This window comes from Dromiciops gliroides, chromosome 2, assembly GCF_019393635.1.
Source record: "Dromiciops gliroides isolate mDroGli1 chromosome 2, mDroGli1.pri, whole genome shotgun sequence".
Classification (NCBI taxonomy): domain Eukaryota; kingdom Metazoa; phylum Chordata; class Mammalia; order Microbiotheria; family Microbiotheriidae; genus Dromiciops; species Dromiciops gliroides.
In genome coordinates this window covers 594455647-594479560 of record NC_057862.1, presented here as the reverse complement: position 1 = coordinate 594479560, position 23914 = coordinate 594455647, and the positions used below count along the sequence as shown (strand labels likewise).

Below are 23914 nucleotides of genomic sequence, written 5' to 3'. Positions count from 1 at the left end.
TTAAAACATAAATTGAGTTCATTGCTCAGATAGGATAATTGCAGTCCTTTTAGCTCATAGCTTCAAGAAAGTAGTGACTATGCTAGTAGCATGGAGTGTGTATATGATTCTGTAGTTAATGTTTTGATCATATAAAGATTTTCTCATTTCTCAATTTTCCTGATTCTTGTTTATTGTTAGGTGCTTGACAATGCCATTGAAACAGAGAAAATGATTGAGAAATATGAATCGCTAGCCTCGGACCTCTTAGAGTGGATTGAACAAACCATCATTATCTTGAACAATCGAAAATTTGCCAATTCCCTGGTTGGAGTCCAACAGCAGCTACAGGCATTCAACACTTACCGCACTGTGGAGAAACCACCCAAGTAAGATATAAAGAGGAACACTTGTGTTTCTGAGGTCCAGGCTGTTGAAATGTATTTTACTACTGCATGTATGGAAGGAAGAGGCCTTTGCAACTGATCCACATTTTCCTGACTCCTGTGTTGTCTTTCTGTGTCCCTGCCTGTGGTCTCATTTCCACGTTAGGTGCCTTTCACCACCTAACTCATCACTTGTCACCTGATTATATGTCACAGAAAGTTATCCCTCACAATAGTTGGAAGGGTATTAGAAAGTTCTGAGGATCTCAGGAAGGACAAAGCGTTTGTTTAGCAAGAGCAATTCAGTAATTCAGCAGCTCAACAGTTTCCTCAGGTGACAGAAGAAACCATGCTCAACAGCCCTTCTCAGCATGGTCACTCCTTGGCCTCAGCTTTCTGTCCTTATAGTGTGCTATGACCAGCCCTTCTCTAATGCTTCGAAGGTTAAGAGGGATGGAGGAAACTCAGCAGTGCCTCATAACCTAGTCTAGGGTTTTTATTACTATATTATCTCCTGGGACAGCCTCTTATGGGGTTTTGGAGAAACTTAAGAGATCTCATTTGGGGGGAATGAGGCTGCAGGAGCCTAGGATGGGTAGTATAGCTCTGCTATTCTGGGAGTTATAGAGTTAATACTAATTGCTCTCCTTCAGGAAGTAATAGTCTGATTCAGCTTACAATTTCATCATCTTTTCTAATTGAAGTATGCCATTGGTACATGGAAACCCTGTGGTATAATGATATGCTTGGCTGACAGTGTCTCCAGATTGCCACATTCCCAAAACCACTTGGTGGCCCTCTCCCTTTTCTTCCTTCCCTCTTCTCCTCCCCTTCTCTCTCTCTCATACACAAAACAAACACCAAAAACATCTCATTCTGAATTTCCTAGCTGGGTCACAGCCCATTTCTGTTTGTGAAAGCCCCTGAAAATAGATTAGCTAGTCTATTGAAATCCATCTTGGTTGAAAGCATTCAGCCATTTTCTCTATGAAGTAAGCCTCTTTTCTAAAGATTGTTTTTTGAGACAATATTAGAAACACACACGTGGGTGTTTTCTGCCATTTTGCAGAGATCCATTTCCCCAGGTTTTTTTTGTTTGTTTTGTTTTGTTTTGTTTTGTTTTGTTTTGTTTTGTTTTGTTTTGTTTTGTTTTGTTTTGTTTTGTGAGGCAGTTGGGGTTAAGTGACTTGCCCAAGGTCACACAGCTGGTAAGTGTTAAGTGTCTGAGGTCAGATTTGAACTCAGGTTCTCCTGACTCCAGGGCCGGTGCTCTATCCACTGCACTACTTAGCTGCCCCCTCCCAGTCATTTAAAAAAACAAAACAAAACAACCTACTGTGTGCAAGGCACTTGGCAAGGCACTATGGGGATCTAGCCCATATAAAGCCCAACAGTGCATGTGCTCTCCCAGTCCTGTGCCTCCCTTCCATTCCCTCCCTACCCTATAATGACTTTTTGAAATAGTGACTCCATTAGAAGTAATGTGAGAGAAGGATGGTAAATAATGCTTCTGCTTGTATCTCTTTTGTGCCTGTTAGATTCACAGAAAAAGGAAATTTGGAAGTGCTGCTTTTCACCATCCAAAGTAAAATGAGGGCCAATAATCAAAAAGTATATATGCCTCGGGAGGGGAAGCTCATCTCAGATATTAACAAGGTAAAGTTATACATAACTACCACTTTCCCTCATCTACTCCAAGCTTAAGTACCAGTGTTCTAAATTTGACCTAGACTGGACTTCTGGCAGGTGTTATGGTGATACACAGTATATGCTTTACACAGAGGTGGCCATTCCATGAAAGTTTGTGCTTCTATTTGCTGTGCTGCTCTTCCTTTAGATTAGATCAATGGATTCTTCTGTGGACTGTGATGAATCTTGGGCAGATGACTTGAGTGTGTCTCCAAGGATCTAGAAGGAGTCTTTTCAACACTTTTTACTTCATTCATCTGGAATTTCCCAAGCAGCTGCTTTTTAAAGTCTCCACTCTGTCTTCTGTTAGAGGAAACAGTGAATTAATTGCACAACTTCATTCGTTTGTACACCCACCATGTTGGATGTATCTATGTATAATAATTTAACTATAGTTAAATTATTTCACATCGTGTAATATTCTCTATTGTAATTTGAAGAGTCTAGAAATATAGGTGGTTAGAGATAAGCATTCTTTTTGAGTGGAATTCTGTGATTTTTAATAAGAGGTCTTTTATGAGAAGATTTTAAACAGAGCCAGCCAGTCAAACTTATAAAGGAAAAACATAGATGTGAGAAGTCTCTTTAAAATTTCTTTTGACAAAACCTGTGATTTTATTGGTACAAGAAACTCCCTGTGAGGAGCCTTCCTCTACCAACACTCATGGAAAGTTCTTTTTAACTTAGTCTTAGTGACTTGCCTAGAACACTGAGAGGTAAGTGACTTGCCCAGGGACACACAGCCAATATTTGTCAGAGGCTGGAGTTTGAACATAAATCTTCCTAACTCTTGAGTTCAGCTTTCTATCTACTATGCCACGCTACCTTTTTTTTTTAATGGGAGAAAATCAGCCGCTGTATATTTTGGCCAGTTTAAAAAATTTTTATTAGCGAGTCAGGGCAAGGTTGAGATGATAGCTTGTGGTTTTTATATGACTAGAGCTTTTCAACATGGTGTTTTTATTTCTCCTTTGAATGAAAATTTTAAAAGTTCTCAATTTAGTTCTAATATTTTGAACCTGTGTGGTTTATTTGATTCTCACTACCATATGAGCATTTAGCTTCCAATGAAACTGAGGAAAAGGGAGATTTGTGGAGGATTGACACACCACAAATTTGAATGCTCTCACTATTATTGTCTTTTTTTTGTTGTCAGGCTTTTTGGAGGGGAGGTGTTCCCCAATTCTAGGATTTTACTGGAAGCGTAAAATCTTGGTTTCCTCTTCCATGAAATAAAGGTATTAGACTAGATGGTCTCAAAGGTCACATCTAGCTGTACATTCTCCGATTGCTAATCTGTGTTGACTCTGAGCCAAGGAGGTTTGCTTCATTAAACCGTTTCAGGAAAAGTGTTGTTGTTGTTGTTTCTCCTCATCCTTAGGCCTGGGAACGACTGGAAAAAGCTGAACATGAAAGAGAACTGGCACTGCGGAATGAGCTCATAAGACAAGAGAAACTGGAACAACTTGCTCGTAGATTTGATCGCAAAGCAGCTATGAGGGAGACGTGGCTGAGTGAGAATCAGCGTCTGGTGTCTCAGGTTGGGACTTGAGTCCTCTTTGTGGGGCTGGCATGTCCATCAGGAAATAACACTTTATGTGCTTTATACAAATTTGCCAGCAGTTTTTGCTTAGACAGAAGGGGAGGGGAGGCAGAAACAAGCATTTATTAAGCAGCTCCTGTGTACCAAGCACTGTGCTAAGCACTTTTCAAATATCTCATTTTATCCTATCTGATAAAGGATCAGAGTTCATCAACATAGGCCTTATTTTCATAGAAGCTAAGAGACTGAATAACCCCATGAGGTCATCTTTTAAGAGGATGTTTACCACACCTAATTCAGTTTCTTTTCCATTTAATCTAAATTTTCATTTGTTTGGAAGCAGCATAGACATTCTTTGTTTAGAGTTAGTGGGTGTGTGTATACAACATTTGTAAGTTAGCACAAAAATTCTCCCCTTTCCACAGGCTTTTAAACCAGCTCACTCTTTGCCCAGGGCAATTGCTTATATGAAACAAATACAGTAAATTCAGCAACCCTTTATTAAGCCAAGCAGTATACAGGATGCTGGGGACATAAACAGAAAAACAAAATCCTGCCCTCAAGGAGTTTATATTCATTGGGCACCTGTATAAATGTAAAAGTTAAATAAATAAAACAGGCATCTTTGAATAATATAAGGTAATTTGAAGGTAGAGACAAATAATAACCAGGGTCAGGAAAGACTTCATGGAATGCTATTTAAATCTGGCAAAAAGCTACCTGACTTTTAAACTTTACCAGCATAAATCATTACCGGCCTTAGACCTGTAGATGAACATTTCCAAAACCCTGACAAATTAGTGACATGCATGATCTGTCCCTTCCCACTACAAATCCAAGATGGAGAAGCAATTTCAGAGGAAGGATACATGAATTCCAGGACAAGGCTAGAGTCGTATGGGGAGGAACCCTAGGAAATGTTCTTTTCCCAAAACTCTCACACTCTCTTCTAGGACAACTTTGGGTTTGACCTTCCAGCTGTGGAAGCTGCCACTAAAAAACATGAGGCTATTGAGACGGACATTGCTGCCTATGAGGAACGTGTCCAGGCTGTGGTGGCTGTGGCCAAAGAGCTGGAAGCCGAGAATTACCATGACATCAAGCGTATCACAGCAAGGAAGGACAATGTAATCCGCTTGTGGGAATACCTTCTCGAGCTGCTCAGGGCACGAAGGCAGCGTCTTGAGATGAACTTGGGACTTCAGAAGATATTCCAGGAAATGCTTTACATTATGGATTGGATGGATGAAATGAAGGTAAAAGATTTCCTGCCTTTATAGAAAGCCTACAAAGGCCAATTAGATTTTGCTGCTGGGAAAAACTAGAGTCTCATCTTTACATTGTATATTGGACATTGGACATTGTATATCCTTACCTTTGAACTGTTCCTTCCTCTATTTGCATTAGTGTGAATGAGAAAAAACTTATTGAAACAGTGAGGGGACATGTAGTTTGCAAATGATCTCCTATGACAAGTGAATAAAGTGGGGAATGAAAAGATTCAAGTATGTATGTAGATGGTGGTATGTATAACTGGAGTTTTGACCATACCATGATGTTCCACAAGTGATTTAAAGAGAGACTTTTCAGAAAGCCTTTCAAGTTTAGCTTCTTGTCTGTTTTATAGGTCTATCTTCAATAAAATAAGTGGTCTATGGATAGGTTATTGCAGATGTTTGGGATTATGTTTCCTTGGAAAAAATTATTTATACAGCTTTTACCCTTCTCTCCTAACAATAGACCTGTGCTGTACCTGTTACTGTTTATGTAGTCTAGGTCTTTAGAACATTATGCATATTTGGGCAGAACTCCTAGTAGAAGGAAGTTAGCCTCATAGAAAGATGAGGGCCATTTTAAAGACATTGGCCCTGGCTCACATCCCTTTTGTCAAGCAAGGTCTCTCTCAACAAATTTTTAGAACCCACGTACTTAATTATTGAGACCTCTTCCCAATAGGGTAAAGTGTTCTCTAATCTCCCATTCTTCTAGATTTTAAATATTCTCAAGTAGTTATAGCATATCTTAGTAGGATACTAAGAAAAGGTAGAAATGTGAACATTGGGTGTAAGTTTTAGCTGAGTGAAGATTTCAGGATGAAGTCCTAGAAATTTATTTTGAATTTGGTTGGTTCCATTTTAGTCAGTTTGTTAAACGTTTTCAAAGGCCTCTATTAGAAAGCCAACCTTGGTTTTTTTAGTGATTTTGCCAATGAGGGCATATACTTTTAGCATAGTCCTAAGAGTTAATGGCTTCCATATATGGACCTGGCAGTGAGCCATATTTGTCATCCAAGGACCAATGTAGCTAAGTTTAGAGAAATTCACAGGCATAAAGCTGGCCATTAACTGATGAATGTTTGTCACAGCCATCTGTCTGCTAAAGCACGACTGGGTTGCAGTTATCATCAGTAAAGGGAGTGCCCATACTGATAAAATCACAGATGATCAAAATAAGTAATATGTAAGGCACTGTTCTTGGCACTGACTTAGTGAAAAACTAGAGAATGAGCATAGAATAACCATCTGCCTTCAACCATGAATTTTAAAAGTTGTCCAACACCTACTGGGTAGTAATACCCCAAATAGATGTTTTGATCATGGTACAACATGTCATTTCATACTGATATATCTGTTTTGTGCAGAGATTCATTTTACAAACAACAACTATATAGTTGTCTTGGAAATGCTAGAAATATTTGGAAGGAGAGATCTATAAGCCCTTGACCAAGGGGAACATCCATTTAAGCCAGCTAAGAGAGACTTGTTAAACTTAGAGATGAAGCATCCTGAGTCTCCCACAAATTATTTTGCTACTTTCTTTTTACTTCTTGTACTCATAGCTAACTAGGATAGGTCTTGGTTAGGGTGAGGTGTTTTTGTATTTTGCTTTTTGAGACTTGGTTTACATTTTGGAATTTTAAAAACTTGCTTAAGGTAGTAATTTTTCTGTTTTTAAAAATATGTGCCTACCATCCATCTATTAGTGTTTATTTGATTTATTTATTTCCAAAGTGGATTATCTCTGGTTTATCTTCTCATTGCCACCTCCTTTATTTTTGCCTTTTGATTAGTGCCTAAGCCCAGAGGAGTGGTAAATTCCACTTCTCCAGGGGTATGAAGGGGTGGAAAATTCAATTCAACAAATATTGATTGTTAAGGGCTTTCTATGTGCAAAGCACTGTATTCAGCATTGGGGGTGTAAAGACAACAATAAAACAACTCATGCCCTAAAGAAATTTGCTTTTTTCTGGACAAATGCAGCATGAACTTAAATCAACATAATACAAGATAATTTGAGGAAGGACTTGATTACACTAGTAATAGATATAAGTCTGTAAAAGTTGGTTGGAAACAGATTGTGGAAGACCTGAATTAACTTCTCCTGGATGATGAATTGATATTTTATTCTAGAGATCTTGTGGAGCCCCTGAAGGTCTTTGAATATGAAAAAGGCATCTTCAAGTCTGTAGCCTAGAAATATTTGGGGGTGGGGTAGGGTCAGCGTTTTGGAGGGTGGATTGCAGAGAGGAGACCAATTATGTTATTACAGTAATCTTAAGTGAGAGATATTCTAGACAGAGAAGCCACAAAATAATATCATGTGGTTGGGAGGGACAGGTTGCAAGAGGTATGGAATGACTCGAGGTTGTGAACCCACATGCCCATAAGAATAGCTCTCTCCTTAACAAAAATAAAGAAGTTTGGGATGAGGATGGGTTTACAGGGAAAGCTAAGGAATTCTATTTCCACAAGGTTATTAGTTTGAGATGTTAAAAGCTACAGAAATTGGAACTTGGAAAGAGAAAAAAGAGAACGGGCCATCACATTTAGCAGTGGAAAGATTGTCAATAGCCTTAGAGGGAGGAGTTTCATTTGAGTGGTGGGGTTGGAAGGCAGTCTGCAAAGAATCAACAAATGAGTGGGTTGGTTGGAAGAGGACAGCTTTGTTCTTACTCTTAGCTCATTCATAGTTTGAGTAGGTGAGGATACTAAAACTGGTGCTTCCACGTGAGCCCCTAGCTTTCAGAGACTCTGCTTCCTTCTCTTACTTAATATAATGGAGTTGGCATTAGTTGTTGCTTTTTTAAATGACCAAGTGGCTTCATATCTTTTTACTCTTTCTTGCATAGGTGCTACTCTTGTCTCAAGACTATGGCAAACATTTGTTGGGTGTGGAAGACTTGTTGCAAAAACATGCTTTGGTTGAAGCTGACATTGGTATCCAGGCAGAAAGGGTGAGGGGTGTGAACGCCTCTGCTCAGAAGTTTGCTACAGATGGTGAAGGTAAGGCAGGACCTTTTGACTGTTGAAGATATTCACACCTCCCAGCCACCAAAAATGGGAGAAGAGAAATTTCTCATTCATCTCTGTCTGATGGGAGAAAAATGGAGTTCTCTAAATTTTGACACTATTAAGCTGCGTCTCTGCTGCTGTTCTTTGACCTTATCAAGTGCTAGGAATGGAGGTATGGGAGTAAGATGCAGTTTGAAGAGAATAGCATGAAATGCTTACCCTCTCTCTTGAATTCCTGCGATGGAATGGAAAACAGGAGCATATCCTCTTTCTCTTCTTTCTTTCTCCCCCTTTCCTGCCAAATTTCCAAATCCAACTTGGTGTTAAATATGTCTTCATGTTCAACAATGAAGCTTCAGTAAAGTCACATTTGGTCTGACCGTCGCCCATAACCTTGTGTAGCTGCTAAGAAAGCCATTTATCCTTCCCATCTCGTATCCTACCATTCTGGGTCAGTATTCACTGAGAAGATTTGTTGTATGGCATCTCTTAGAAACAAAATTGACTCATGTGCCCTCTTAGTTCTTGAGTAATTTGGAGATGAGATAGTTTTTTTCTAACACAAAGGGAGCACTTTCACCTAACTCTAGTTAACAAGGAGGCCACATTAAGTCCTGCCAGCAAGTCAAGTGGTGAGAACAAAGGTGTTGCCTCTTGCTCCCAAATGAATGAGAAACCTAAGCTGCATATTCTGAACGCCTTCACTTTTCTTCCCATATCTCAAACAGGTTACAAACCATGTGACCCACAAGTCATCCGAGACAGGGTAGCCCATATGGAGTTTTGTTACCAAGAACTTTGCCAGTTGGCAGCTGAACGGCGAGCTCGTCTGGAGGAATCTCGCCGCCTGTGGAAGTTCTTCTGGGAAATGGCAGAAGAGGAAGGCTGGATAAGAGAGAAGGAGAAGATCCTGTCCTCCGATGACTATGGGAAAGACCTGACCAGCGTTGTCCGCCTGCTCAGCAAGCACAAGGCCTTTGAGGATGAGATGAGTGGGCGCAGTGGCCACTTTGAGCAGGCCATCAAGGAAGGTGAAGACATGATTGCTGAAGAACACTTTGGTTCTGAGAAAATCCGAGAGAGAATCATTTATATCCGGGAGCAGTGGGCTAACCTGGAACAGCTTTCAGCCATTCGGAAAAAGCGCCTGGAGGAAGCCTCTCTTCTCCATCAGTTCCAAGCAGATGCTGATGACATTGATGCCTGGATGTTGGACATCCTCAAGATTGTCTCCAGCAGTGATGTGGGTCACGATGAGTACTCAACACAGTCCTTGGTCAAAAAACATAAGGATGTAGCCGAAGAGATTGCTAACTACAGACCGACCATTGACACGTTGCATGAGCAAGCCAATGCCCTGCCCCAAGAGCATGCCGAGTCTCCTGATGTGCGAGGCAGGTTGTCTGGAATTGAGGAGAGATACAAAGAGGTGGCAGAGCTCACACGGCTCAGGAAGCAGGCCCTCCAGGACACCCTGGCTCTGTACAAGATGTTCAGTGAGGCGGATGCCTGTGAGCTTTGGATTGATGAAAAGGAACAGTGGCTTAACAACATGCAGATTCCAGAGAAGTTAGAAGACCTGGAGGTTATCCAGCATAGGTAAGAACAAGTTGAGGGTTGTGCCCTCATGGTTACCCTCACTTCCAGCAACAGAGGGACTTTAATGCCACTGCAAAATCTCTTTTTTCAGATTCGAAAGCCTGGAACCTGAAATGAACAACCAGGCATCACGGGTTGCAGTGGTGAACCAGATCGCACGACAGCTCATGCATAGTGGCCATCCAAGTGAGAAGGAGATTAAGGCCCAGCAGGACAAACTCAACACAAGGTTGGTATGAGACCAAAGGGTGTTTTTTATGTTTGGAAGGACCATAGTACAATGAAGAAAGATGGGTTTAAATGTTGATATAATACCAAGTATTATATTTTATTATTAATGGCATCATTGTATGCACATATAGCTATATCAGCCTTTTCTGATTTACTAGGAAGAATTATTTGGGGTAATAATGTGAGGGGTGAGGCAACCTCCATCTATTCCAGGTTTCCCTTCCTTTTCTCTCATTCCCTGTCTCTGTGTCTCTCTTACCTTCTCATCTTCTCGGTCCCTCTTCGTCTCTTACCAGTGCCCCATCATGGGAATAAAGGTGTGGAAGGAGGATAGTTAGAATTTTACATCCCATCCTCATTCTCCAACAAGATATTGATGTCTTAGACTTTGGATCCATAGTAATTCTTCTTATAAAGCCAGATCTTTATCCATGTCTTACTTTCCTACTGAGTAATCACTTTTGAACTAAAAATACAGACAAGATCCAGTTGTGAAGGCTTGTGTCAACCTTTGGGTTCAATTAGTGTCCTTCACACAAGAATTTAACGTGTCACAAACAAGGAATGTCACAGACTTTATTCAAAGACATGTGCGCCATAGCTGCCCGAGCATTAACTCTTCACAGGTGCTTATTTTTTTTTGTGGGTAGTTGAGCTAGTTTATATGACATGCATCTCCATTCTGTTTCCATAATATCAACCATTCACATACTAAATAGCCACGTTGTTTTGTTGGGGGGAAACGAGGCAGAAGGGCCAGTAGTCTAGTTCAGCAGGTGTTTCTCGGTTTGGGGAGGGAAAGAATCCCAGCTTTAACCTTAGCCTTTGCTTTTAGTATCCAGATATCAGCATCCAGTATCATTTTAATTCTCTTCTCTTTCACTTCTAGGTGGAGCCAGTTCAGAGAACTGGTAGACAGGAAGAAAGATGCCCTCCTATCGGCCCTAAGTATCCAGAACTACCATCTTGAGTGCAATGAAACCAAATCCTGGATAAGGGAAAAGACCAAAGTTATCGAATCCACCCAGGACCTAGGCAATGACCTGGCAGGAGTGATGGCCCTACAGAGGAAGCTGACTGGCATGGAACGAGACTTAGTTGCCATTGAGGCAAAGCTGAGTGACCTGCAGAAGGAGGCAGAGAAACTAGAGTCAGAGCATCCAGACCAGGCCCAGGCCATCTTGTCAAGACTGGCTGAGATCAGTGATGTCTGGGAGGAGATGAAGACCACCCTGAAGAACCGTGAGGCTTCCTTGGGAGAAGCCAGCAAGCTGCAGCAGTTTCTTCGGGACTTGGATGACTTCCAGTCATGGCTGTCCAGGACCCAGACGGCGATTGCCTCAGAAGATATGCCAAATACACTTACAGAAGCTGAGAAGCTCCTCACACAGCATGAGAACATCAAGAATGAAATCGACAACTATGAGGAAGACTATCAGAAGATGAGGGACATGGGTGAGATGGTCACCCAGGGACAGACAGATGCTCAGTACATGTTTCTTCGGCAGCGTCTGCAGGCTTTGGACACCGGATGGAATGAGCTTCACAAAATGTGGGAGAACAGGCAAAACCTCCTCTCTCAGTCCCACGCCTACCAGCTGTTCCTTCGGGACACAAAGCAAGCAGAAGCATTTCTTAACAACCAGGTAAATCTGGTAGCAAGCCTTTCTTTCCTATGATATGTAGACCACAGTTGACCTCTCACCCTTTCAGTGCCCTGTCAGAAGTAGCTTTTGCATCTATCAAACAAAGCATGCTGCTCTAATCTCTGTCTAGATACCTGTTACCTTAGGTACCAGGACATCCAGAAGTGTGGCATAATAGAAAGAGGAACTGCATATACTCCTTCTTGCTCTTGGATACCTCTTATTACTGTTTGATCCTGGGCAATGGGAAATTGAGCCTCAATTTCCTCATCTGTAAAGTGGAGATAACAGCATCTACCTCAGAGGGCTTTTGTGAGGATCAAATGAGATGTAAATGAAGCACTTGGTAAAGGGTGAAAGCATGCTGTAGATGTTAGCTGCTACTGTTATTGTCACTAGATGTTCTCCAGTGTCCCTTCCAGCTTTAAGTCTAGGATCCTGTCAGTGTGTCTGCAATTTTGTCCTGCTTTTACAGAATGCTGATGGGTGTCAGGAAGAATCCAAGCATATTTTCTGGCCCCTACATCAGAATAGAGGATCTTGTCCATGAGAATGTGATAAAATTAAATTTTTATGGATTAATTGACTCCTCCCACCTTTGGCTGTGGGGAAAGGGAGTTACCAGAGCAACTCTAAGATTGTGCAGCATCCTTGGATTGATGGGGACTTTGGAGGGGAAAGTCATTTAGTATAGTTTAAAATGGCACAGGACTTATTCTTTTCCCTTAGGAGATAATATGGCAGGAAGTCAGGCAAAAGCAGGTGCTTCTCTCTGTGGGACAATTCCTTAATTAGACCTAGACCAAAGTAGAGTGGACTGACTGGCTCCGGAAATGTATTGAATCATAGATCTAGATAGAGCATTTCAGAGGCCATATAATCTAACACTCCCATTTTACTGTTGAAACCACTGAGGTCCAGAGAATTTAATTAACCAAGATCTTACAACTAGAAGTTTAACCTATTCTTTCCATTATGTGAGAAAGAATTAATAATAATCAACATCTTGGGGAACCCAGAGATCTCCCCTTTTTAGTCCTCTCTTCCCTCCACCCAAAGACAAGGCCTCCTTGAGAGATTTCATGAAATCTCATCAAGGTCCAAAACAAACCAAAGATAACAAAGGGAGTCTTAGGTAGGGACAGATTCTTTTGCATGGATAAAATGAATTTTACTGATGAGATTAAACCACACCTAGATGAAAGAAGGGATTTTGCCCAGACCAGCTTGAGACGGGGTCTTGGATTCCTTTCTCTGATGTCATCCTTGGACTTCATTTTAATATAACCCACTTCCCATTTGGAACCAATTAGATTTGTTTGCTGAGTGAGAAGATCCATCAGACCTGACCGAGAGGAAGGTGTCTTTGGTCTGAGAGAGACAGCCCTAGGCCTCATGTTGCTCATATTTTTAATCAGTTACAACAGACTTGTGACTTGCCCAGAGACACACGAGAGGTAGGATTTGAATCTAGCTCCTGTTATGCTGTAGCCTCTTTTCTAATGTAGCACAGTGAAAGGTGTCCGCCTCATTTAAGTTCTTAACAAGAGTTGGCTGAGTGCCCACTTGTCCAGTATATCAGCCTAGACTGTTTCTGTGATCCCTTCCAACTCTGTAATCTGTGACTGTCTGGAAGAGGGCATAACCCCTACTGTCTTTCCTGATACAAAGGGATGAAGATAAGTCTATAGGTACCATTACTCAAAGTCTCCATTACCTTTTTTTGTTTTGGTGCTGGGCAATGAGGGTTAAGTGACTTGCCTAGGGTCACACAGCTAGTGTGTGTCAAGTGTCTGAAGCTGGATTTGAACTCAGGTCCTGCATCCAGGGCTGGTGCTTTTTCCACTTCACCACCTTGCTGCCCCCTTCCATAACCTTTTTCATTCAACACATGCATTATAAATACAGATCAATCAGTTAACATTTATTAGATGCCTACTATGTACCAGGCCTGGGAGTACAAAAAGAGGCAAAAGACAGTCTTGTCTTCAAGGAACTTAAAATCTAATGATGACGCTTAACTGCTGATGAAAATAAATAGTGTCTCTTTGGTTTTAGTTTCATTTACCAATTAAATAAATTACCTTTTGAGTGTTAGGAATCAGTATTTGCACAGAATTTTGTGTATGGAGTGTCGAAAGTACTGAGAGGGATGATCCCATGTCTGACAAGGGGTACAAATTATTTTCGTTTTGCATTGAATACAGTTTCTTGTTACTGTTTTGTCTTGGTTATTTTTTTTAGGAATATGTTTTGGCCCACACTGAAATGCCCACCACCTTGGAGGCTGCAGAAGCAGCGATTAAAAAGCAAGAAGATTTCATGACTACAATGGATGCCAATGAGGAAAAGATCAATGCAGTTGTAGAGACAGGTCGGAGATTGGTCAGTGATGGGAACATCAATTCAGACAAGATCCAGGAGAAGGTGGATTCAATCGATGATAGGTACAGCATTCTTGACATTTTACACAAATCTCACACTTAGAGGTTTTGACCATCCTACTGACTCTGCTAAAAAGGTGTAGATGTGGATTTGCCTGCTCAGTATTAATTGTAGGCACTTAGGAATGTCTCATCTGAAGTTCTGTAGTAAATCAGTAACGATGACAATTTAGCTACCTAGGATTTTCAGAACAAGGCTGCTATAAAGAATAATAGAAACTCAAGAGCTTCAGAAACAAAACTTAGCTGATCTTTCATCAAATGTTATAAGAGCCAGCATGCTGAAGTGTGATCAGGTAAGAGTCTTTGACTCTGGCATAATTAGCATTCAAGACATTCATACAATGGGAAGGGTGCCTGAGAGCCTGGTTTGACTGAGGTCCCACTGCTGTGAAGTTTCCCCAGTGAGGCAGGCCCTCCGCCCTTTCTCAGCACCTGTGCGCGCACTCGCGCTCTCTCTCTCTCTTCCACTCTCTCCATGAGATGCTTCCTCTGAAGCAGAGGGGAAGGTTGGTCTGTTTGTCCTGCCCCCTTGGCAAAGCCACTATTTCCCAAGGTACAAAGAACCTTTATCTGGCATCTCCTGCAAAGTCAGCTTAGATGACACTGGAACAGTATCTCTTTCATGAAGAGAGAGAAGGCTTTCTTCCTTTTCCAGAGCTGTGTGTTTTTTGTGCTCATAAAAGAATTTTTTCCCATGCTGAAGGACAGTTTGCCTCATTTGATCCTTGCACCCAGCTCTCACCTTGCCCTCATTACCAAAGTCTGGGAAGGTCAGGGACAGATAATTGCTCTGGCCCCCAAGAGCTGGCTTCACTGAGCCTACTCCCTGCTCTAGGATATTCCATTTCATTTCTTTGTCTCCACTGTCCTGATAAGTCTCTATATTCCCTGGCTTGCTTTCAACCAGATGATTTCTGGATCCAGTTTAGACCAGTTTAAAAACAAAACAAAACACTGAAGCCCCTCATTGTAGAGGTGAAGGAGTGAATCAGCTCAGTCTTCCAGAAGATTCCTGTAGGATAGCGGGCTCCTGCTATAAACTGAAGCATCTGGTGTCATAGTGGGTAGACAGACCACTGGGCCTTGTTTCAGGAAGACCTGAGTTCAAACCTGGCCTTATGACCCTGGTTGTCTTGATTTTCTCAGCTGTCAAATCGTAATAAGAATAGCACCTACCTTGATGGTGGGTTGTGAGGATCAAATGAGGTGATGTTTGTAAAACTTAGCACAGTGCCTGGCTTACAGTAGTGGCAATAGAAATGCTAAGTATACTGCTGCTGCTGCTTGGCAGGGCAGGTGGAGAAGTTACTTCATGCTCCTCTCCTGTTTCCTTGTACTGAGGAGCTCAGCTTCATTTGGAATATAGGTCTTCCTTATTCAGTCAGAGCCTAAACTTGAATCCCCAGTAGCAAGGCAGAGGTGTGTTGGGGGGAGGTGGGGAGGAGGAGGAGGAGGAGGAGGAAGAGGAAGATGCATTTTAATCAGGATCTCAACAATCTTGATCAGGGGCTCCTATCCTTTTTTGTGTGATGGAAACCTTTGGCATACTGGTGAGCCCATGAATTCTGTCTCAAAATTACATTTCAGAAGGCATAAAATAAAAAAAATATATATAATGCATAGATTAGCCCCTTGCCTGGCACACAGTAGTAGGCATTGAGTATGTGTTTATTTATTGATTACTAAGACGACTAACTTCATTGAAATACAGTTTTAATGTGTTTTTTTTTCATTCATTTAATTTTTCATTCACAGACCCTCTGAAATCAATCCACTGATACCTTTAAAGATATTTGGAACTCATGTTAAGAATCCCTGATCTAGGCGCAGCTAGATAGCACAGTGGATAGAGCACCGGCCCTGGATTCAGGAGTGCCTGAGTTCAAATCCGGCCTCAGACACTTAACACTTACTAGCTGTGTGACCCTGGGCAAGTCGCTTAACCCTAATTGCCTCACTTTAAAAAAAAAAATCCCTGATCCATATTCTTTAAAAGCACCAATCAATGGTCTTAGAGAAAAGAAGGCAGAGTACTCTTAGCATTCATCACAGAGGATTCTTTACTTTTTTTTTAAGATACTGTTAAAGTTCAATCACTCCCTAGAAAGAATATACCATATTCCTTCCACAGTAAATGGATATAGCAAATTGGCCTCAACACTTATAGATGCAGTGTCTAACAGATTTCCAGCTTCCTGGCCACCTTTCTGTTTTATGTGTTTCCTCCACACTGGCCCTAAGTGTGTAGCAGGTGCAGAGGGGATGGGAGCAGGTGGTACCTGGCAACAAAGATCCTCCTGAACGTGACAGAAGCTTTCAGCAGGGATTAGACAATGCCCCTCCCTCTCCCCCTCACCTTGAGCAAGAACCAGATCTCATCAAAGCCTAGAGCGGTTTCCAGCAGTTTTTTTTTTTTAATAAAAAGGAAGAACTAAAAAGAAAGTAAAATATTTGGAAATAGAAGAAAAGATTTGTTTTTGTGTCTCTTCCAGGAAATGGGGTGTTCTTTCAGGATTTCAATTATATTTTTCTCTTGATGCCAATTAGATTTCAATTTCACATCCTCTGATGAGGAGTTGACCCCCCATGACACTTGTTTCATGTAAAATACAAAAGCCAGTGAGTTACATGCATTTTTATGGCTACAAGCAAAGTAAATACCTAAATCCCTTGGTCTAATCCTTTGGTATAAAATCACTTGGATATTGTGGTTGAGCTAGTTAGGGAGGAAGCAGAATTATTAAGTTTATTGAGATGAAAAAACACAGGAAGAAAGCTTGGACTCTTACAGCTCTGAGTACTGTTAGTGGTATTTATAGATGCTGGAGACTACGTGGAAAAATAGAGCTTTCAGTTGTATACTTCCTGGGGAGTATGATTAAACTAGAGACAAATTCCAGGACAAAGTCCAGTGTCTGGGAGAACAAAAAACTAGAAACAAAAAACAAAATATCATTCTTTGAGAGCAAAGCCTTCCTCTCTTAGGAGAAAAGACCCTCAGTATCTAATGCCCTTGCAGCACCTGTCTTCCTTATTTCCACAGAAAAGCTCCAACTTTAAAATCACCAAGCCTGTTTGTGCAGGGCACCTGGGATCCTCTGTTCTCTTATAATATAAACACCACCTGGCTTGGAGCCCAGATTGTCTTTTTTCCCCTTATATTGACTTTTTAAAAAATTTCTACTGCACACTACTTCAGGGAGGTGGAGAGACAACAATAACCCAACAAATCAACAAATCAGGATGTTAAAAAGCATCCTGGCAACTATAGCAAGACTCTCAGTGTTCTCAACAGATTCCCTGCATTTTAGTCCATTAAACAGCTTTGCTTTGACCTTCAAGGAGTTTGCTTCCTGTTCAAGCTGCTGGGAAGCACTTTTACACATTTAAGCCACAATCATGATTCAGTGATACCTTTGGTTCTTTGTATTGATTTTTCTCACTCCTCAGAACACTGTCTCAGTGTAACCCTTCATTTCTCCCTTCTCCTAGTTTAATTTCATCTTTTCATTGGCTATGTAGTAAGTATTGACTGTTATCCCAACTCAAACCCCTCCCCCACCCTTTGACAATTGCAAGGATTAAAAGATAATATATCAGAGCGGACAATGATTAAGCCAATGAATTTTTTTAAAGAATTGGTGATTGAACAGGAAATATTTCCAAATGTTCACTTAGTTGAATTTCTCCGGATAATGCTTGAAGCAGAAATATATTGTCTTTCATAAGCTTGGAGTCTTTTCAAAATTGCCTGCTTGCATTAAAACAGGTTTGTAATATGCAGTGGGAAGGAAGAGGAGCTTGTAATAGCTGTGGGCTAATAACAAGGATCCTAAGTCTTATTTCCAACCTATAGCAAATTCCCTTCAGCTTGAAGATTTGCTTAGAGCCCTCAGAGAATAGAAAGGCTGTGGTATGTGGTTATTCCTGAGGATTAAATTCTGGCCCTCTCAAACATGAAAGGAAATACATTTGTGTTTTTTGATTCATCGGAGACTCTAAAGCTAGGGTTCTTTAACCTGCTTCTTGAACGTGTTAAAAATATTTTGATAATTGTATTTCAGTATAATTGATTCTCTCCCCCCCCCCCTTTCTTTTTTTTTTTTAATTTATTCTGAAAAGGGGGTGAAAGACTTCCCCTGGCTTCCTAATGGAATTCCATGACACATAAAAGGTTGAGAACCTTAATCCAACATCTTATTCTAGCTTTGCCACTGTATCATGAAGGTGACCCTGGTTCTCTTAATTCTGCCAAGCTGTGAAGGCTTGAAATATGGGCCTAATGATGGATTTACATGCCTCAATAAATTTGGAGGCTTATCAGTTTGGCCACAAGTGGATGGATTTTTTTAGACCCTTTAACTACAAGGTTATTACAAGGGTTTCAATCTACACTTAAGGAGAAATAAATACATCAGTGAAATTATATCTTTAAAATATCAAAGCAAGATGAAGATGTGGTTAATTAAACTATTGGAGTTTCTCACTTTGTCCTTCATCCCAATCTTATCCTCCCTTACCTTGCCTGATGTTCTCTTCAATACCACTTGAGATAACCATTTACACTAGGTACCTCCACTTTTCCTTCCATTCCCGCCCCTGCGGCCCCCTCCCCCCCCCCCCTTCATCTATACCTTCCTGGTCCTCCCATGCCTCCTTGATGAAATTGGGTATATGGAGGGTATGTTTCCTTTAGTCAGCATTTTTCCAAAGGAATATGGACACATTGAGACCTCTCCTCTTAAGGGTGTGGAAACCCTTCTAGCTTTTGAAAATTAAAATGGCATCCCCCAGGGACCGAGTCATGCTCCTCTACCTTTTCCATTTATAATCCAAATTTGGCCTTCTTTGTCTGATATACTTTTGCCACTGCTGACCCACTTTTTTTTCCCCCAATGTATTCTTTCCTAAAAATATTTATTTAAGTTTTCAGCATTTGTTTAGATAAGATTTCAAATTTTTCTCCCTCCCCCCCTCCTCTAGACAGCAGGTAATCTGATATAGGTTTGTGTGTGTGTGTGTGTATAACATTAAACAAATTTCTGCATTAGTCATGTTATATGAGAAGAATCAGAGCAAAAGGGAAAAACCTCAGCACCAAAACCAAAAGAAATAGTATGGTCCAATCAGTGTCCATATTCCATAGTTCCTTTTTTTTTCTGAATTTGGAGAGCCTTTTCCATCATGAGTTCTTTGGAACTTTGTTGTACTTTTGGATTGGTGAGAAGAATCCTTCTGGGCCTTAATTGCATCACCTTTAAAGTGAAAAGAAGGGTCAGGAAGGAAGGTGTGCCAGATATTCTCTCAGCTATGGAATAGCTTAGAAATTCTCTTAGCCATTCATTTAGTATTAATTCAGTGGCCACATGGTGCAGAGTGCTGCTGTAGGCTTACATTTATCTGAGAATTCCTTAAGTGTCAATGAAGTTTTGATTTCGCTTATTCTAAGCTCTTCATTGTCAACGATGGAAAAGAAACAAATTCCTTATGTGTTCTTGTAAATCCTTTACCTAAGGGTCGGAAAGATGCAAGTGATGATATCCTTATTAGATACCTAGAAAAGCTGAGCTCAGTGACTTGCCCTGGCACAGTGAGAATCAGGTTGAAAATCCAAGTCTCTTTGTAGTCTAGATCATTTCCACTAAAGTTTACCACTCCTGCTTACAGTTTTATATCCCAGGCTTCATGAGAATATTTACCTCTCCAAGATACCATGGCTCAGCCTTCCTAATTGTTCTGAAAACCCTAAAAATCAGGCTTTTTTCACAGCATCCAATTTCAGGTGGAAAATCTGAAGGTTAAATGTTGTTTTTTTTTCTTCTGGTGAATCCAAGATATATGATAGGTTTGTAAACAGTTCAGATGTGCATATTTGGTGTGCTATTATGAGCCTTAGAAACAATAACCAGTATGTTTATAGGTTTGCAAAACACTTGATACTTATCTCCTTTTATCCTTACAATAATATTGGGAACACAGCCCCATTTTATAGATGAGGAAACTAAGGAAAGTGTTGTATAAACTGATGGCTAAAGCGCACACCTCTTTCTGAGTTTTGGGGGGGTTTTTATTTTGTTTTTGTGGGGCAGTGGGGGTTAAGTGACTTGCCCAGGGTTACACAGCTAATAAGTGACAAGTGTCTGGGTCCAGATTTGAACTCAAGTCCTCCTGAATCCAGGGCCGGTGCTTTATCCACTGCGCCATCTAGCTGCCCCTTCTTTCTGAGTTTTGGAGGATTATGGTTTTGGTTCCATCCTCTCTTGAGCATTTCTTTCCTTTGTAAGTTGAGGGATGGATCAGTTCTAACATTCCAAATTTGGTTTTTGTCCTTCCTCCCAAAAGAAATGCCATACTCAAAAGTAGCATTAATTTGTACTTTCATGCATTATTGTTTATAAATGTTTTAGGAATCCTTTTTTAGCCAATTAATCAAACAAGTATTTCTTAAACTTCAGTATGCTAATCATTGTTCTAGGTACGTAGGAGGGATGCAAAGATCAAATCCCATCATTCTTTTCCTTCAAGGAATTTATATCTTTTCAGAAGAAATATGTACATTCATGTGTGTTTGTCCTGTCTAGCGCCATTTCATTTCAAGCTTCTTAAGGGCATTGTCCCCAGCAAAGCCCTGTTGCATAGTTTGTGCTCACTCAGTGCTTCTGAATGACTCATTTGGTGGAGAGAATTCAAGATTAGGAATCAGCTCTTTGAATGGATTTGTTATTTGACCTTGGACTAGTATTTTAATCACTCTTGATCTGGACCTTTTCACTAAAAAGATACTACCAATCTTCTTCAGTTGTTTTTTTTTTGTCACTTAATTATGAATGCTGAACGTGTTTGTTTTGGCATAAATCATGCATAGAAAAAAAAACTATAAATAACTATATGCTGTAACCTTTGCCACTAGCTAATCTCATCACTAGATAACTAGAACAATAATAGTAGAAAGTCTGGGGAAGAAAGTGGATATGAGTTGGTACATTCCAGATTTTTTTCAGATTTTGTTTTCCTCTTTTTTTTCCACAGACACACAAAGAATCGTGAGGCAGCCAGTGAGCTTCTGATGAGGTTGAAAGACAACAGGGATCTTCAGAAATTCCTACAGGATTGTCAGGAGGTATGTTTTGCTATACCAATAGCTCAGGGCTTGTTCACTTTCAGAAGAAAAAAAATTCACTGCATTGTAAAGTTAAGAGAAGCCTGATGACATCTCCCAAGATTATTACCATATGATAATACTCCTGCTTTTTGAGGCAACATAACATCTATTGGATTTAGGAACATTAAATCAGTGTGTGCCCTACTGGCCTAGAAAGATATGAGGCTATTTTCCAGGTGAGTAAAAATAAAGAAGAATCAAAATTCCTGATTTTATTGGAATCCCAAAAGACATCTTTCTAGCCCGCATTGAAACAATATGTTAAAAGCAATAATTTGAAGCCCACCATTATGTAGATTTCATAATGCTAAATTTCAACATGTGGTATTAATCTGATGATTATCCTGCTACTTCATACTTCACTTGCACTTGCATAAACACATTTTGAAAAATAAATTTAGCTGAATGAGCTAGGGAGGGGGAGAACAACTGTACAAACGTGACTTGTTCATTAGAAGTACATCACCCATGGGGCAGCTAGGTGGCACAGTGTATAAAACACCAGCCCCTGTATTCAGGAGGACCTGTGTTCAAATCTGGCCTCTGACATTTGACACCTACTAGCTGTGTGACCCTGGGCAAGTCACTTAACCCTCATTGTCCCACAAAAAATAAAATAAAAATAAAGCGAGAGTGCTTTAAAATATATATATACCACCCTTGGTATGTAGGAAGATGAATGTGAATCTGAGGCCTTTGGCTTTATGGCATCCCCAGAAAATGAGAGTGTAGATCAGCAATATCAGAGTGGGCCTCGAGAGCTCGTCAGTATGAAGGTCCTCCTCAGATCTTCCCAGGCAGCTAGCATATAAACTACATGGCTGCATGCTAAAAGAAATATAGATGTGAATGCTTACTCTGACCACTGTCTATGACAGAAGTGAACCTTTATGCCTATTAAGCCTCAGCCCTTTTGTGTGTCTTGCCCAGTGCTCCAGCAGCTAAATCTAGATTGGTAAATTAATAGCTAAATGTTTTCTGCCTGCAGAACCAATAGTGCTGATCATTGTGGGATTTAACTATAGCCAGACAGGTTAAAGAGAAAATCGTCATCACCACCAACAAATGCTTGAGTTCTAATGACTGAATGGGATGCTCATTTAAGAGTACCAATTATCTGTGATAGTGACTCAGTGTTGGACATGCAGTGGGGAGGAATGGATTCCAAATTTAGCTGCATAGAATTATGTGTTGTGGTTGAGTGGAGTGGGAAGGAATCTTATGGTTTATTTTCCAGCCTGTATTTTTACTTCCCTATTTTAATAACTGATAGGTCATTTTGTCATTTCTCTGGCAGCATCTTAAACTTTCCACTGTCCCTGAAGGTCATATGCTAGGTCTCATCAGGAGCCCACACTAAATTAAGCTTGAGAAGACAGCATCACCATAAAGATGAAATCTTTTTGTCTACCTGGGGTGACCCTACACCTTGGATTGTCTGAAATAGACCTTATTTCAAAAATTCTGTCCTGTTGTCTCATAAAACACCAAATGGCCGCTGTATCTCAATATCTCCTGCAGTGGTAGCTGAATATATATTAATTACATAGGGTTTTTTGTCTCATTCCCACCACTAATAATAATAATAACTACTACCATTAATAATGGAACCTTAATTAAAAATTAATAGCACCATGAGGTTTTCAAAGCATTTTCCATGTTACTTCTAAACGATATTCTATGAAAGAAAGGATCCTGGCTTTTCTGAACTTTTTCCAACATATTCCCCAGTCAGTAGTCATTTATTTAGCACCTACAATGTGCCAGGCACTGTGCTAAGCACTGCAGATATAAAGGCAAAAGGGAGTCCTTGATCTCAAGGAGCTCACAGCCTAATTGGGATGATCACCTACAGACAACAATATACAAACGAGATGTACAAGATCAATTGCCAGTAGTCACTGAGGGAAGGCGTTAAGATTAAAGAGGACTGGAAAATGTGTTTTGAAGAAGATCCTCACTGCAGAACTCTCCAAACAGTATATGCTTCATGAGTGTTGAGTTGATTCATGGTTGAAAGAATCAATTCAGCATGATGTGTATAGAGTGCTGGACTTGGATTCAGATCTCCCCTCTGATACTCACTTGCTGTGGGACACTGGGCAAGTCATTATCATTGTATCTCTGTTTAATCATTTCTAAAATGGTGATAATATCTACTGAACCTACCTTACTGGGTTGGCTTTTTTTTTTAACTTATTGTTAGCTTTTAAATCATCTTCATTTCCAAATCCATCTTCCCCATATCACTTCATGTACCTCTCCCCGACTCAGGGAGCCATCCCTTGTAACTAAGAAATTAAAAGAATGCAAGAGGAAAAAGGCCATTCTGCCAAACCAACCAAATCTGATAGTATATGTAGTGTTCTACACTCCTAGGCCTTCACTTCTGTAGAGGACCTCATTAGGTCCAAGCTTATTCTTTATAATTTCACTGCATTCAGTTTCATTCAGTTTTGTTGTCCTTGTTGTTATTCATAGGGTTGTTTCAAGATACAAATGAGATAGTGTATTAGTAAAGTGCTTTAACAGCTACTGGGTAATATTCATCATTGAAAGCCTTTGAGCAAAAACTGGATAAACGTTTGTAGGGAAAAAATCTTTTCCAGGTTTGGGTTGAACTAACAGCTATGCAGTTACCAAATACCAAAATTCTCTGGAAAAGCTCTTGTGAAATGCAAAGGGTCCTGGATCTGGGGGTCTGAGGACCTTCGCTTAGCTACCAGTCTTGCCACTAGTGTAGTAATGCAGTGACTTGGATGGGCAAGTCTCTTAACTTCCCTGTCATCTGTAAAATGTGGGAGATGGACTAAGTGGGCCCCATAGTCCAGCTCCCAGCTCTAAATCCATGATCCTATACATGGGGACATGTTAGGTAGGAGGAGTTACTTGAGATGTGTTTAGTTTGGGTGATTTCCCTAGTTTCTACTTAACAAAAAT

The 23914-nt window shown here is 40.5% G+C and overlaps 1 protein-coding gene across 1 annotated transcript in view; it reads left to right on the top strand.

Moving 5' to 3' along the window:
* The window catches only part of SPTBN1 (spectrin beta, non-erythrocytic 1), a 269957-nt gene that overhangs the window by 203798 nt on the left and 42245 nt on the right, over nucleotides 1-23914 (top strand). Inside the window, 10 exon segments of the mRNA XM_043984887.1 lie at nucleotides 181-368; nucleotides 1904-2021; nucleotides 3436-3594; nucleotides 4551-4853; nucleotides 7727-7880; nucleotides 8618-9488; nucleotides 9580-9717; nucleotides 10609-11365; nucleotides 13610-13812; nucleotides 20842-20932. Coding sequence (XP_043840822.1) covers nucleotides 181-368; nucleotides 1904-2021; nucleotides 3436-3594; nucleotides 4551-4853; nucleotides 7727-7880; nucleotides 8618-9488; nucleotides 9580-9717; nucleotides 10609-11365; nucleotides 13610-13812; nucleotides 20842-20932 — 2982 coding nt within the window.